Genomic DNA, 16,842 nt, shown 5'->3' with positions numbered 1-16,842 from the left:
TTGTATAAAATAAAAATGTCTGTTTATTAACAGACACCTATACAAATAGTTGTGACTATTTGTATAGAATAGACATGTCTATTTATTAATAGACATATCTACTTGTTAATAAACAAACATTTCTATTTTATACAAACAGTCACAACTACTTGTTAATAAACATATCTATTCGTAATTTATTTACGAAAATTACAACAGGATAATTATTTTATTTCACACATATACATGCCAAGTGCCATAATAGAATAATATATATTTATCTATATATATAATTCTATACACATTTTACTATTGTCATTCATCAACTTTTTTATATTTTAACAATATAAGAATTCTTTTTCTCTATACTATCTAACATATAAGCTATTTATAACAGCAATTGCTTGACCTTGGTGATGCATTCAATCATAGCTTGTTGTTTGGTCTTCCCAGAAAATTCCAAATCGATGAGCAATAGGAAAATGAATGAAAAGATCTTTAGCTTCAACTGCTTTCCAAGCATCCCATTTTGCCTTCTTTGTGGGGCTGAAAATTCCTGGAGGATCTGCTCATATTATACAATATATCAATTACCGATCATGTATGCATGAATTGAAGGGTAATGAATTAAGGGAGAGACTACTCACTGGTATTAACAGCTCCAACAGTTGCTTGCTTAAATAATCCATAGAGGATGAGAATCCATAAAGGATGAGTTTATCTACATCCTTAGTTGGAGGCAATGACTTGGCCTTCTCAGCATATTCTTTGAACTCTCCCTGTCACGTACAAGAAGGAAAAATTTCATTGATATTTTAATTAATTTACAATGGAGAGCTGGAACGAGCGAGAGAGAGAGAACCTCTAATGTTGCCATTCTAAATCTGATTGAAATTGCTTAGCTTTGTACCTTCTTCTTCTTTCTTCTTCCTCTTCTGCAACTACTGATATATATTGTACCCACCGCGCACCCAGGGATGGCGCATAAATATATAGATGGGCTTGGGCGAGATTAACAATGATGCTTCATCCTGTCAGATATGTTGGTCGTTGGCCTACTTGTGTCTACCATCTATATGTAATTCTCACAACAAAAACAACTGGGCTTCTCCTAAATGCGTTTTTTTTTTAAGAAAAAAAAATTTTGTTACTGAGGGTGGCTAACTTTAAGCTGTAACTGTGAGGATTTTTCTTATATAAATTCAATTTATTGTAAAATATAAGATATATGAAAAAATTATATATTAAATATATAAATTTTATATATTTATTTTTTAAATTTATAATTAACTGAGGTTATACAAAAAATTTTATCTACTTAAATTATGTTTTGTCAAATATAATAGATATATACAATTAAATTAGGATAATTAATATATTAATTAAATTATAAAGTGTCTATGATCATAATTATAATGTCGGAAATCAAGATTCAGATATTGATAAACCCATCCTTTTAGTTAAGAAATTTTGAAGGAAAAAAAAATTGAATCTCTAACTCTCATTTTGCATCTTTATATATATATATATATATATATACATATATAAACCCATCCTTTTAGTTAAGAAATTTTGAAGGAAAAAAAAAATTGAATCTCTAACTCTCATTTTGCATCTTTATATATATATATATATATATATATATATATATATATATATATGTTCATAGCCAAAATAATATAATATACGTTATTATTTATTATCACACATATCAAATAATTCGTATAATATATAATTTATCAGAAAAATTCAAAAACATAGTAAATAAAAAAAAATGCCATTTCTTATAAAATTGAATTTCTTTTGTCTTATTGAATTATTTTTTATTTATAGAATTTCTAAATATAAAATTAATCTTATTAATTTGTGTGGTTGTTCTGCTGATGGATGTATACATGGGCAAGAAAAGCGAGTTGATTGGGCGAATGTTGACCTAACATAAAGAGAAATATATATATATATATATATATATATATATATATATATATATATATATATATATATATATATATATATATATATATATATATATATATTTCTCTTTATGTTAGGTCAACATTCGCCCATATATATATAATTTTTTTTATTATGAAATAGATAATCGATTATAAAAATTATTAAATTAATAATGAAAAAGATGGTATATATTATTATATGGCAGAAGAGTCTATCCAATTGCCCATAGAGGAAGGCGCAGCAGATTGATGACAGGATAGACTTATAGAAGATAGATGTATGTTTTAGTATAATTATATATATTGGATAAGCTGTGGTCACATCCCTGCTTATATCTTGGCTGACCTAGTACTCATCGTCCACATCTCTTTTCCCCTCATCTGTGACTTCAATTCAACATCTCCCCCCACGAAAATACTTGTCAATCTTTTGTTTTCTTCCCCCATTGCTTATTTGCGAAACTAGCTTCATACTTTAAACAATTCAACAATAATAAAATTTCAAATTAATTAGAATTAATTATATAAATTATTTTTTAACATTCAATTTTATTAAATAATAAATTCACATAATATCCAAGACTTATAAATACTTTGATATTACTTTTTTCTATTTAATATTTCGTCTCTTTTTTTTTCTGATAATTTTTTATACAAGTGGTATTATAAATGAATGACATGTGAATAGGGTGTTAATGTGTCATGAAAGTTAACCGAGGTGATATGGGTACTTTCCCTACGCAAATGACCACTTCAAGTACTTACACAATTATTGAAATCTCCTATTACCTATGATCTGCTAGACGGTATTGGGTTAAAGGGCCAAGGAGCTTTCCCAACTTGGCAATCTGAATTCAATGCTTAAGTTAGAACAAAAAAAAAATGTAATAACAACTCATGGAGAATGAATATAAGGAATAAAAGTTCAAAACATGTCTATGCCTATTTCAGTTAATGCTTATATGCTAATTCCCGTCTAATAAAATAGTACTGTTTATGATAATTTATACAAGTGAGCCTGTAATAATTATAATAGATTTTAGAATGTCATAAAATGTCTCTCGTAAGGTGTCATCATTTTTAAAATGACGGTTATTATGAGTCTAACACATATGTATTTGTATTTTTTAAATTTTTAATTACTATTTACTATAATAATTATAATTTATTATTTTAAAATAAAAATTAATTTAAAAATATATCTACACACACTTAAACTCTTAACCTCAAATTTAATTTTTCTATAACACTTTAATTCTTTAATACTCAAATCATAAAATAAATTCTCTACAAATTAATATCCTAATTGATTGCTAAAAAAATATTACAATGAAGGTTGATTATAATGTATGCACCTTTTCTATTAAATTATTTTTAATTATTTATAGTGAATAAATTATATTATTTATAAAATATCATAATTATTATTTGATAAAAATATAATTTATAGATTTTAATTAATTATAATATTTTTTTTTAACTATTTAATTTTGTCCTCTTTCATTTTTATTTTTGAGTCTGCCCCTAATTGTAAATAAAAACTTTTGTTATATTTATATAATGTTTTAGTAAATATATTTAAGCTATCAGATTATATACGTCGGTAACAAAGATCTCAAAGAATTTTTTTTTTCTTTCATTGCTGAAGCTTTTTGTGATTTCATAAATTTTATTTTCTTTTAAATAAGTATAGTATTAATTTTTTTTATCTGAAATTTAATTTTAGTTTAGCTAAAATAGAATTTTATTAATTGAAATTTAGGGAATTAATTATTAGTATAATGAAAAATATAATTTTATTAATTAAAATTTAGGGTATTAATTTTTAGTATAATTAAAAGTCATTTAAATTGGAATTATTTTTTAAATATTAATTTACGTTTTTTAATATGAATTTATTAATTATTTTTTTATAAAATTTTAATTTGAATTGCATAGAAATTTTGGTTAAATAGAATCATAAGTAAAGTTAGGAATTTTAAATTAATAAAAATTTTAAAATTATTATAAATAATTAAAAATAATATATCAGTAAATAATAAAAAATTTTAAGAGTATTTTTGTCAATTCAAAGTTTTTATTACTAAACCAATTTGAATCACAATTAAATTGAAAAAAATTAAATAATCATAAAAATGAGATACGTGCATATTAATATTATTATTATTGGGTTCCATGTATTGAAGCTTGTTCCGGTTCAGTACCAACTTAATTAACCCTATCTTCTACTTGAAAATGCTACGTGGGAAATGGCAATCCCACAGCAGCAAATTGAAAACGATGCTCCTGCGTCTCAACTTTCAACAAAACAACATCTGGGGCTACCTGCCAGATTCACTAGTAATTTGTTTTTACTGCTCCAATCTTTGTATGAAATTGTGACTACATGTTCATTTGTCCTCTTCTTAATTTGGAAGCTTCAGCTGAATGAATAGTCATTTCTGTTAATCGTTTTCAACAACAGTGGTTCAGTCTTGTTTCTTGTCTTTTCATCCTGTTGATTGCACTCTAGCTTTTGTTCTGATCTGTTCTCTACAATCAGTAATAAAATTTCATTCTTTCTCATTAAAGAAAAAGACATTCATCTTGTAGAGTTACGACCACTGATGAATCTCTCATAACATACCAGAAAAAAACCACATAATTGAGATATTTTTTAATGTAGAAGACAGTGATCCTTGCAATTGCTTGACCTTGGTGATGTGTTCAGCCATAGCTTGTTGTTTGGTCTTCCCTGAAAATTCCAAATCATGAGCAATAGGAAAATGATGAACATATATGAATGAAAAGATCTCTACCTTCAACCGCTTTCGAAGCATCCCATTTTGCCCTCTCTGTGGGGCTGAAAATTCCTAGACGATCTGCTCATATTATACAATATATCAATTAAAGATCATATATGTATGAATTGAAGGGTAATGAATTAAGGGAGAGGCTACTGACTGGTATTAATAGCTCCAACAGTTGCTTGCTGAAATAGCCCATAGAGGATGAGTTTATCTACATCCTTAGTTGGAGGCAATAACGTGGCCTTCTCAGCATATTCTTTGAACTCTTCTTGTCACGTACAAGAAAGAAAAATTTCATTGATATTTTAATTTATAATGGAGAGCTGGACCGAGAGAGAGAGAGAACCTCTAATGTCGCCATTCAAAATCTGATTGAAATTGCCTAACTTTGCACTTTCTTCTTCTTCTTTCTTCTTCCTCTTCTGCAACTACTGCTATATATTGTAGCTGCTGCGCACCCAGAGAGGGTGCCTAAATGAACAGATGGGCTTGGGCGAGATTAACAATGATGCTTCATTCTTGGCCGATGTGGTGGTCGCTGGCCTACTTGTGTCTACCATCTCCATCTGTATGTAGATTATTACAATAAAAACAACTGGGCTCCGCCTAGATGGGTTTTTTATTTTTTAAAAAAATATGTTACTGCTGGATGGCTAACTATAAGCTATAACTATCAACTTTCTCTTTTTATAAATTTCCTTTTATAAACTCAGTAATATAAAATATATGATAAAATTATTTATTAAATATATAAATTTTATATATTTATATTTTAAATTTATAATTAATTAAGATTATACAAATATTTTCATCTATTTAAATTATGTTTTGTCAAATATAATAGATGTATACAATTAAATTAAATTAGTATAATTAATACATTAATTTAATTATAAACTCCCTATGATCATAATTATAATGTTAGAAATCAAGATTCAAATATTGATAAACCCATCCTTTTAGTTAAGAAATTTTGAAGGCAAAGACAAATCGAATCTCTAACTCTCATTTTGCATCTTTATATATATATATATATATATATGTGTGTGTTCATAGCCAAAATAATATAATATACTTTATTATTTATTAGAACACATATCAAATAATTTGTATAATATATAATTTATTAGAAAAATTCAAAAACATAGTAAATAAAAAAAATTGCCATGTCTTATAAAATTGAATTTCTTTTGTCTTATTGAATTATTTTTTATTTAATTTGTACATCATATATAATTTCTAAATATAAAATTAATCTTATTAATTTGTGTTGTTGTTCTGCTGATGGATATATATATGGGCAAGAAAAGGGAGTTGATTGGGCGAATGTTGACCTAACATAAAGAGAAATATATATATATATATATATATATTTGAATTTATTATTATTAAATAGATAATAGATTATAAAAATTAATAATTTAATATGAAAAAGATGGTATATATTATTATACGGCAGAAGAGTCTATCCAATTGCCCATAAAGGAAGGAGCAGCACATTGATGACAGGATAGACTTATAGAAGATAGGTGTATGTTTTAGTATAATTATATATATTGGATGAGCTGTGGTCACATCCCTGCTTATATCTTGGCTGACATCTTTACCTAGGACTCATCGTCCACATCTTTTTTTCCCCTCATCTGTTACTTCAATTCAACATCTCCCACCACGAAAATACTTGTCAATCTTTTGTTTTTTTCCCTATTGCTCATTTGCCAAACTAGCTTCATACTTTAAACAATTCAACAATAATATTTAAGTTTTAATCTCAAATTAATTGAAATTAATTATATAGATATTTTTTAATATTTAATTTCATTAAATAATAGATCTACATAATATCCAACATACGTGCATCTATATTAACTGTAAGTCTAATATATGTGCATCTGTATATATTAATCTACCCGATTAACATCTTATTGTATGAAAGATAATAAAAGAGCCCTTATTAAATAGACGGGACATTTCTATTGTGTTAAATGAGTTAGTTCCTTACACAATAAGCCTTGTTTACTTAGGCTTTGAATATAAACAACCACTCATTAGTGGTTGTATGAACAAATCATTTTAAATAATCCTCTCATTTTACATACATTATTCAGCGGGTGTGGTTAGATTTCAACTTCAACTGAAAAAGGTAAATGTATGCTTATTTACAAAGGCTCAAAACCCACATGATGTTTCCTCCTAAAGAAAGTGATCATGACCTTAATATACTGTGATTAACATATAATTAAATACATAGCACTAAAAATCATAATTATATATATATTAATAATGCAATAATATACATAAGTTCAAAAAATAATATATAATATGAAAATTCACAGGCACATGCAATATATCCACCCCAGAAAAATACATAAAAAAAAATAATCTAAGCATGATTACCAATTGAAAGTTGAAGGAAATTGCCGTCGAATTGTCTCCCACTGAGAAAACCAAGTATGGAGATTACAGATAATAATCTCTGAAATCATTGGAGAGCTTAAAAAAATACTCACAAGAAACAATATCGTGACTTGCGTATGGTGCACGGATGTGTACCATAGGCCTAGTCTTGCCTCTTCGTTATAATTATTATTTACTGAGAATATATATATGGGGGAAGGAATCCAGAAAGCGAAACTCCCCTTTTATATATTAATTATATATAACAATGCAGAAAATAATAGGACCCAAATGATGCTCTTTCTCCTTTATTAAAAAAAAAAATATTCTCTTTCTCTTAAAAAAAAAAAAAATCTCTTTCCTTGACCAATATGCACCCATTAAAAATATGAATGTGCAAGATTACTTAATTATGATAATGCTTTGAGGTTATCTTGTACTATACCTGCTAGGTATTATCTGGTGTAGGTTCTAACCTTTATTTTATATATATATATATATATATATATATATATATATATATATATATATATATATATATGTTTCCCTAATTTAATAAATTAAAATTAATTATATTTACGTCGAATCGATCTATTAAAATGGTAAAATCAATGACCAAACTAAGGAGTAACAAATAGGGGCTTACTGCCTCCCTTAGCCAAAAAAAAAAAAAGTTAAAGAGCTTATAAATATTTGTTCTTGTGTGGATTCATTTTGTTTCCCTAGCTGCACTCATAATTTAACTTAATTTTTTTAATATTTAAATTTAATTATTTTCAAATCCTAACTTAAGCACATTTTATAATTTACATTCTTAATTAAATAAATATTTTAGTTCATTAAGATAATAAATCATATATATATATATATGTGTGTGTGTGTGTGTGTGCGCGCGCGCGCGCTCAAGATCTCAAGACACAAAATTCAATTTTCTTTTATATCCATTCTCTACTTTTTTTTTTCCTTTTCATATTATTTTATAATTAAAATTGATAATTTCATTTATAAGATTATTATTAACATTGATATTTATGTATAGATGGATGAAAAATTTGATGAAAATTTTTATTAAATTTTAACTACTTATATTTTATTTTGGTAATTATATTCATATATATATTGTGAACTTATAAATTCGTTACTTTATAATTTAAATGGTAAACTAATAAAATTTTAAGTTAACATCACGAATAAAAATAAAATTATTAATATATATTTTATGAAAAGAAGTTTTAAAATTTAAAAGTTATTTTTTCAACTTTGATTAAAAGTGATCATGAAAAAAAAAATTATAAGATCTTTGCCATCCCTAATGTCAATTCCTGATTCCATCGCTGGGTAAAATATTTTCAATAGGTATTTTCTCCATTTACGAGAATCGAATATTTATTCTCATTTAAAGAATAAAAACGTCGAACCACTCATACCAAACACTCATTAATAGGTTTTAACATTTATTAATCATATGTGTTTTATGCAATTTTAATCGAAAATAATGCTATAACTCAATGATTGAGTATATATTTTATTATGTATAATGTAAAATGCATATTATTCCTTTTTTTTTAAGTATCTTTGAGAAATCAAAATAAGTTAAGATCTTAGAATTTTATAAAAAAATTAATTTTTTACTTTTTAAATTTTAAAATTTTTAGAAAAATGAAAACTATTGATACAATGAAATATATAGCAATTCCAATACCACTTTAATTATTATTACTATTAATAAAACTTTTCATCATTTAACTATTTTTTTTTACATAAGTTGTATATTTTCTGTACTCGTTATGTGTACTTATCATTTAATATTTTTATGTATAATTTTTTATTATTTTTCATGAATGATGTAATATATTGATTATTATTATGATAATATAAAAATTTTCATTTTTTATGACATACGTGTTGTATGTGCATCTTATGAAAATAAAAGTATATCAAATAGAAATAAGAAATTATAAAGTTGTGAGTAAATATGATAAGAGGTGAAATTTATAATAAAAAATTTACAATTATAATATAATTTTGTAATTTTAAGAGTTTTATAAATATATAAGTTTAACTATTTATTTTTTAATTAGTTGATATATTTTTGTGTTAAATTTCTTCAATAATAAAGTATTGAGTTTATTAACACTTAGCTTTTAGCATTATATAAGCTCTGTAAAATATACATAATTTGCATGAAAATTTTAAACTTTTTTTACCATGATTAAAGAGTTTATATATATCACAATAAAACAAATTTAATTTAATTTAATGTAATTTCATATAATATTGATCTATTTTAATTTCAATTATTTTCAATTTGATTTTTTTAATTTTATTTGATATAATTAATCGTGCACACCCCTATCAATAAATATCAATATTATTAATTTTTATTTAATATATGATATTTTATATAATTTCATATTTTCTTATATAATATAGAGAAAAATTTTAAAAATAAGTTTGATAATATATTAATACTACTAATAAATTTTATAAAAATAATAAATTAATAACTAAAATTTTCTTTTCATCTAAAAAAAAAAAAAATTAATGCTAATATATATATATATCAACATCTTCTAAATCATATGACTGAAGGGATCATTATAGAACAACATCAATAATAACAATAAAATCAAATTGATTTCTTTTTAGCCATAGAAAAATGACGATAACTTGTAGTTCAGAGGATTAGAGCACATGACTACGAGCCATAATGTTTCCACAAAGCTTATCATATGAAAAGGTTGGAACAAATTAATTCATAGTACACGTTAATTTGTAAAAAAACTTGCGATCTAAAAAAGCACAATATGAAAAGAGAATGTAAAGATCTCAAAACTGAAACATAGTTACACATTGTTCATCTTTGCCCTAAGCAAATGATGAAAATACAAAAGATCACTACCCCTTTAGAACTTAGATGATTTTGAAGCAATTTAAAGCAACAATAAACAAAAATTATAAGGGGAAAAAAAAAGTAAACTAATCTGTTTCCAAAACAAATCTGCAATATGCAAGAACTAGACTTACATGAGGGTAGGAACACAATATAGCACCTTAGCTAGAAGCCAAGCTTGCAACTTCATTTTGGCCGTTATCATTTTATAATATAAATAGGATTTTAATCAAGCGAAAATTAAGTATAAATATAATTAAGAATTTAAATTTATATAAACACTAAAATTAATATAAACAATAAATAATACTATAATTATAAATAATATTTAATAATTTTTTGACAATTTCATTATTCTCTTTTTACTTTTTTATATATTATAGATATATTATGAAAAATCATTTAGATTTATTTGGGTAGATGATCATTTAAAATAATTATAAATTTATATTTATATTTAAAAAAAATGGAAATCGTCAATACAATGTCAAAATTATTAAATCATTTCAATTTTTTATTTATATCTAAATACGTAATTATTTGAATAATTTATAGAGCATATAATAATAATAATAATAATAATAATAATAATAATAATAATAATAATAATAATAATAATAATAATAAATGACATCCCAACAACACTTAAACTGTTAAAATCCACTGTACTTAATTTATATGTTGATATAGATGTATTCTTTTTAAAGTTGATTTTCGAGATAATAATAATAATTATGTTATTTTTTATTAATTAAATTATTATTTTTTCAATTTTTAAGCATTCCTAAAGTGCTCGGGGAAAAAGAAACCGTAATTTTAGGATTTTTTTTTATATTAATGTAATTCTACCCTAACGAAATCCAACAATATAATGATCTAAATAAATGTTTTGAATTATAAATAAACTTAATTAAGTAAAATTTAAATATAAATAGGATTAAAATTTTAAATATATAAAAATTATAAAATTAATTTAAATAATAAATAATAATATAATTATAATAATAAAAAAATATAATTATAAATTATAAAACTAATGAAGGGTATTTTGAGCAAATTCAATATTTCCACTCTCATACATTTATTTATTACATAGAATATTGATATCGATAGATTATAAACTAATTCTTTTTTTTTTTACTTATTACTTTTTATTTTAGTTAATTATTTTTATAAAATTTTATATTTAATTGAAATTAAATATAAACAGAAATAAAAATTTTAAATTTATATAGACATTAAAATTAATTTAAATAATAAAAATATAATTACAATTAATTTAAAAAATTAAGAGAATTTTTTACAAAATTAATATTTTTTTTCTCCCTTTCCACACACACACAAAAACGCGCGCGCGCACACACACATATATATATATTATTAAAAATAAAAGCACTCACCAACTTCAATTAATTTATCTCTATCCAAAATAAATATAAATTAACTTTCATCTCATCTTCTTATAAAATACTCACCGTCTGCTTTTATTTATAATTTTTTAAAAATTATTTTTTAAAAAAATATATGCCATTTAGAGAAAAATAAAAATTAATAATTATTTTTTTTCCAATTTTATCTTCATCTCCATTAAACATAATAATTATTTATATAATTTTTTAAAATTTATTTTATCATTTTTTCTTAATTGAGTAAAATAAATAATAATTTTATTAAATTAAAAAAAATATTTATAATGTAATTAATTTAATTATTTTACAAAATTTTAAAAATATATAAAAATAAATGAAGGTAGTAATTTAATTATTGTCTGAATTTAACAAAGGGTTGCGCATTTTGGACATCAACGTTATTACAAAGAAAATCATCTGCCAATAATAATTGAGGTAACTTATTGAAGTCAACTCAACTAAGGTACATAAGCGAAAGAGTAATAATGGAAATAAATTATAAAAGTCGTTTTTCTAATTTTTTCATCATGTTAAAATTTAAAAGGAAACCATTTAATTAAATATTATATGATTTAAAATAATTTCAATTTAAATATTATTTGTGTGACATTTATAATTATTTAATTTTAATAGAAAATTCTATTACGTATAAATATTGTAAATATAAAATTTTAGTTCAATATTATATGTTGATTATTTATACCATAAATAATTATCTAAAATTATAATTTAAAAATAAATATGAAAATTTTTAAATCTAAGTCTTTAAATATCAAATTTATCATATTTATAATACAAATAATTAGAAAAAAAATAATGAAAAATTGCCTTCAAATTGGGTAAATTATATGACCGTACCACTAGGTTACTTAAATTTTAGTTTATAATATAAAATTTTATAATTTTTTAATTAAATAAAATAAAACTCTTTATATTTTTCAATAGTAAGTTTTTTATGTTATTTTTATGGTGTGACACTTATTATATTAAAAAATTATTTTTTCTCTGTATTAAGTTGATATTTATTAAAAAAAAATTATTTTTTCTTACTCACAATTTTAATAATCGAGTATTTCAATAACTTTTTAATTTTTTATCTAAAATTATCAATTTATGAAAATATAATTTATTAAATTTAATAAATAACACATAAATATAAATAACCTAAAAACTAACTATTAAACATTATTGATATTTTATATTTTTTAAATTGAAAATTAAAAAATTATATTATAAATTAAAATTGAAATATTTATTCTTACATATCCAATGAGAAATACAAATTTATAATTTATTAATTATTATAAAATTTAAAAGGATACTCTTAAATAAAAAAATATTAATTAAAAAAATAGAAGGATTGAGTGAAAATAATACAGTGACAAGGATAAGGTGACAGGGGGGGGTAAGTCAAGGAGGTACCATCAGGAGCAAAAACATCAGCGTTGGAGATCGTGTTTGTGTCATTCATCATGTTTGAGTACACTTGTCAATATACCACGCTATTTTATATTTCTTTATTTATTAGTTAACGGCAGTGATAGCTAAGGTGGGCCCCACCACTGTATCAGAGAGGGAATTAAAAAGGACGTTTTGCTAAGCTAAAACAACGCCTAGGCTCGGGGATCCAGATAGGCTAGAATCCGAGCCTATAGATTTCCCGAACCTGAACTTACACGCGTCATACCTTTATTGGTTCAGAACAGTTGTTCGCGAGATTTTATTGTTGGGCGGATTCTCATTTAAAAAATGTGGGAACTTCCCATTCTCCGCCAAAACGAAGATCCGCCCGGTGGACTTGGGGCAGACCGAAACCATAAAATCCTTACCCCCAAATTACTATTTTACCCATACTGAATGTCACAATTTTCCTTAATACCCCTTTTGCTTTACTTGTTATTTTGCCACTTCATTTCTTTGACTCAATAAATTAGCAATCTTTTGGGTGATTAGATAAAGTTTTATTGACTATAATCAAAAGTTAGGATTCAAGAAGATAAGAAAATAAATGGGGAATACAAATAATTTTTGGGTTACATTTTATAATCAAGTTACTAATGACTTTGAAATTATTTTAATACATGTTGTATATAATCTATTAGTTATATCCAAAATTAAAATAGTTTATTTTAGTGGTTGATGTCATATGTTTTTGTCACTTTTTTAATGTAAGATCAAGCAGAGGCGTAATTCTAACTCTTTATAATATAATAATTCAAATATTATGAATCGAAATAATTTAAATAAAAAATTAGCCTGTTAAACTATTCATACTCAATACTGATAAATCATAATAATCTATAAAACAACAAAAATGCTCAAGAGTTATGTTGTGGAAAATGAAATTAATTGAGGATAAAAAAATCTAAAAATAAAATTATTATGGTATTTTATATATATATATAATCTGTATGATATCTCATAGATGATTAATATAAATTGAATTATTTTTGAAGCTATTGATAAATATCTCATAATAAAGTTTAACATAAAATTTTTATTTAAAATATTTTAAAAATGTAATTTATTAATGATTGAATTATTATTACTTGAATTATTATTAGATAATTGTATAAAAAAAAAAAGAAGTGGGGCCTATGTCATGAACATAACGTTGATTCACATGCCACGTGCTCAATAATTAAAGAAGAAACGAAATGATGCCTTGAATCTGAGTAAAAGAGAGTAACATTACCTACTTAATCAAATCAAATAAATTCTTAAAAAAAAAAATTAAATAAATTAAATAATTCTTTTAATACGTGTATTGAATAATTCAATAATAATTATATGTATATTGTATATTAAAGTTTAAATTTAAATTATTAATTTTACTTAAAAATATGAAAAAATAATTATATTTTTTATATGATATTATAATATTATAATATATTTTTATGTAATATTATTAAGAATAATGTTATTAGAAAAATTATAAATAGAAAAAAATAAATGGAAAATTAACAGGTGGATATATATATATATCTAGGAATTGGAGAAGCTAAAATATATTTAGACAGAGGGGTCCGAGCGTGACTGTCAAATCTACATATTCTCTCTCTCTCTCTCTCTCCCCCTGGCTCTTCCTCTTAGTTTCTTTCTCTCTCTACAAACTCTCCCTCTTTTCTTTCTCTCTCCACTCCCTGTAAATTCTCGTAATTCACGGGAGGGACCTTGTTTTGGAGATTCAGTTGATAAAGGATCGGCGATCTTTTCCACTCTTCCTCGGGAATCCCTCGTTTTCAATCTGTGTCTTCTTTTCCAGAATATAATGTTCCAGATTTTCAAGGTACCAATACATAAATACACTACTATATATATGTATACAAAGAGAGAAGCCACAATAAAATAATACTATATTATTTTTCTATTCTTTTGTTTGTATTTAGAGCTTAATGGATTATTTGAGTTGATGGGTTCATTAATTTTTTTTTTTGAGCTAAATGCCTTTGATCTTATCTGCTTCCTGTTTTTGTTCTCTGGGAATTTCGAAATAGTGTTGAATTCTTTTTTCCTGTGAGGATCTTCATATGTGATAATGGATTTTTTTTTTTTTAATGGGATACTGGCTTAAGTGGTTTTATTTTTATTTGTTTTTTCTATTTTGGGAATTATGCTTCTGGAAGTGCAAGTTTTCATGTACGGTTTTGGACATTTGAATTCCCAATTTTGGTTCTTTGGTTTCTGATACCCCTGAATTTTAAGTAAATCCCATTTGGATTTGTCAACTTATTATGAATATATTGGGTTTTTTTTTTTAAATATTTATATATACATAGTTTAAAAAAAAATGGTAAAGATGAATGATGTTGTCTGTGCAGCAGCAGTACACCCTCATGGCCTCATCTTCTCTGCATCATTGACTGGGTTTTTTTTTTGGGTCTCTGAGATTCTTCTTTGAAACTGAGTTTTAGATGGGTATTTTTCTCAGTACATAAAAAAGGTTCCCTTTTCTGGAAATGGGATCTGCTTTTTCACCTTATCATAAATAATAATAATAGTAATAATAATAATAACAATAACAATAATAATTGGTTGTTTGTTATCAGATCCTTCTGTAAAAAAGTGGAACCCATGGAAGTCATGATTTCTGCTAAATACTCTTGTCTCATATGCACAAAAACGCCTTAAACAAATCCAAGGATTCTCATGTTTTATCTGGGGTTTTGGTTAGTGTAGCCATGTACAGATAGGAATATATGATTATGGGTCTTTATTTATTTTAAAAAAAGATGCATTCAGTTTTTAACAAACTCTGTCTATCTTTTGTTCTTTCTCAAATCCTTCATCTTTTTGGTGTGTTCTTGATGCAGGACTGGTTCTGATTTGATAGAATTCTGACTCCCCCAGAAAGAGAGGAGTAATACATAGGAAGAATGGAGGGTGACACATTTTCAGGACTTGGCAATGGTACCCAGATTGATGGCAAGATCTTACAGACATTTCAGAAGAACTTTGTTCAGGTTCAAAACATCTTGGATCAAAATAGGCTGCTCATCAATGAGATAAACCAGAACCATGAATCTAAGATCCCTGACAACCTAAGCAGAAATGTGGGTCTGATTAGGAGCTCAACAATAATATCAGGAGAGTGGTTGACCTTTATGCTGATCTTTCCAGCTCCTTCACCAAATCCATGGAAGGTTCCTCCGAGGGGGATTCTAGTGGGGCTTTGAAATCTGATGGCAAAGCTGGTCACAAGAGAAATAGGCCTGCGTAGAAAGAAAGTCATGTTTTCTTTTCTTCATTCTTTGCATGGCGAGGAAAGAAGAATTTCTCAATTGCCTCGAGGTAGTAGAACATGATTATTAGATTTTGTAACTTTTTTTTTTGTATCGCTGAACTGTTTCTATCTGTATCCACTTCTTCTTTCTTGTCCTTGCATTTCTTCTTACAGAAATAATTGGCCAAAATTTCTGTCCAATTGTAACTGTGTAGCCGCTGATCTAATTGAAATCAAGCATGTTTGTGCTATCTAATATTTTCTTCTTCTTGCTCTTGTTCTTCACAGTGGTCAATGCAAATTTAGAGACCTTTTTTAAGCTCCTTTTTCTTCTATCCTTTAGAAATTTAAATTCACTTTATTTTCTGTGTCTACAGAATTGATCTGTGCATGACACATAGTTCTTTATCTTTTGGATTTGGATAAAAATTAGGCCTTTCCTGATACCACCTCAAAAAAGAGATTAAGAGCTTTTAGCTTCTCCTAACTTTGTCTGTTTGTCAAAAGGCTGATATCTATTATTAGTCTTTACACAATTTTTTCTGTCAATCTCTTTTTCATTAATGATCATAATCTACTTTTTATTTCTCTTTTTTTTTTTTTTTAGAAACTCTCCACAAGGCCTCCCTTTATTCCCTTTTCAACCTTAATCCAAAGCCATTTATTCTAGACCTTAACTGAGAAGTGAGAACTGAAG

At 24.9% G+C, this 16,842-nt stretch overlaps 1 protein-coding gene and 1 pseudogene across 1 annotated transcript; one reads left to right on the top strand and one right to left on the bottom strand.

Moving 5' to 3' along the window:
• Positions 1-200: 200 nt before the first annotated feature.
• On the bottom strand, positions 201-974 carry LOC110670181 (uncharacterized). Its single transcript, XM_058129460.1, has 3 exons — positions 842-974; positions 627-758; positions 201-544 (listed from the first exon to the last, which is right to left on the bottom strand). Exons 1-3 carry the CDS (start codon positions 854-856, stop codon positions 368-370), a joined length of 324 nt encoding a protein of 107 aa, XP_057985443.1. The 5' UTR covers positions 857-974; the 3' UTR covers positions 201-367.
• A 13,452-nt stretch (positions 975-14,426) lies between these two features.
• LOC131170548 (protein ELF4-LIKE 4-like) lies at positions 14,427-16,401 on the top strand (annotated as a pseudogene).
• Positions 16,402-16,842: the final 441 nt, after the last annotated feature.

This window comes from Hevea brasiliensis, chromosome 11 (assembly GCF_030052815.1).
Source record: "Hevea brasiliensis isolate MT/VB/25A 57/8 chromosome 11, ASM3005281v1, whole genome shotgun sequence".
Lineage (NCBI taxonomy): Eukaryota > Viridiplantae > Streptophyta > Magnoliopsida > Malpighiales > Euphorbiaceae > Hevea > Hevea brasiliensis.
Note: the sequence above shows the minus strand (reverse complement) of the source record. Positions and strands in the feature narration are given on the sequence as shown.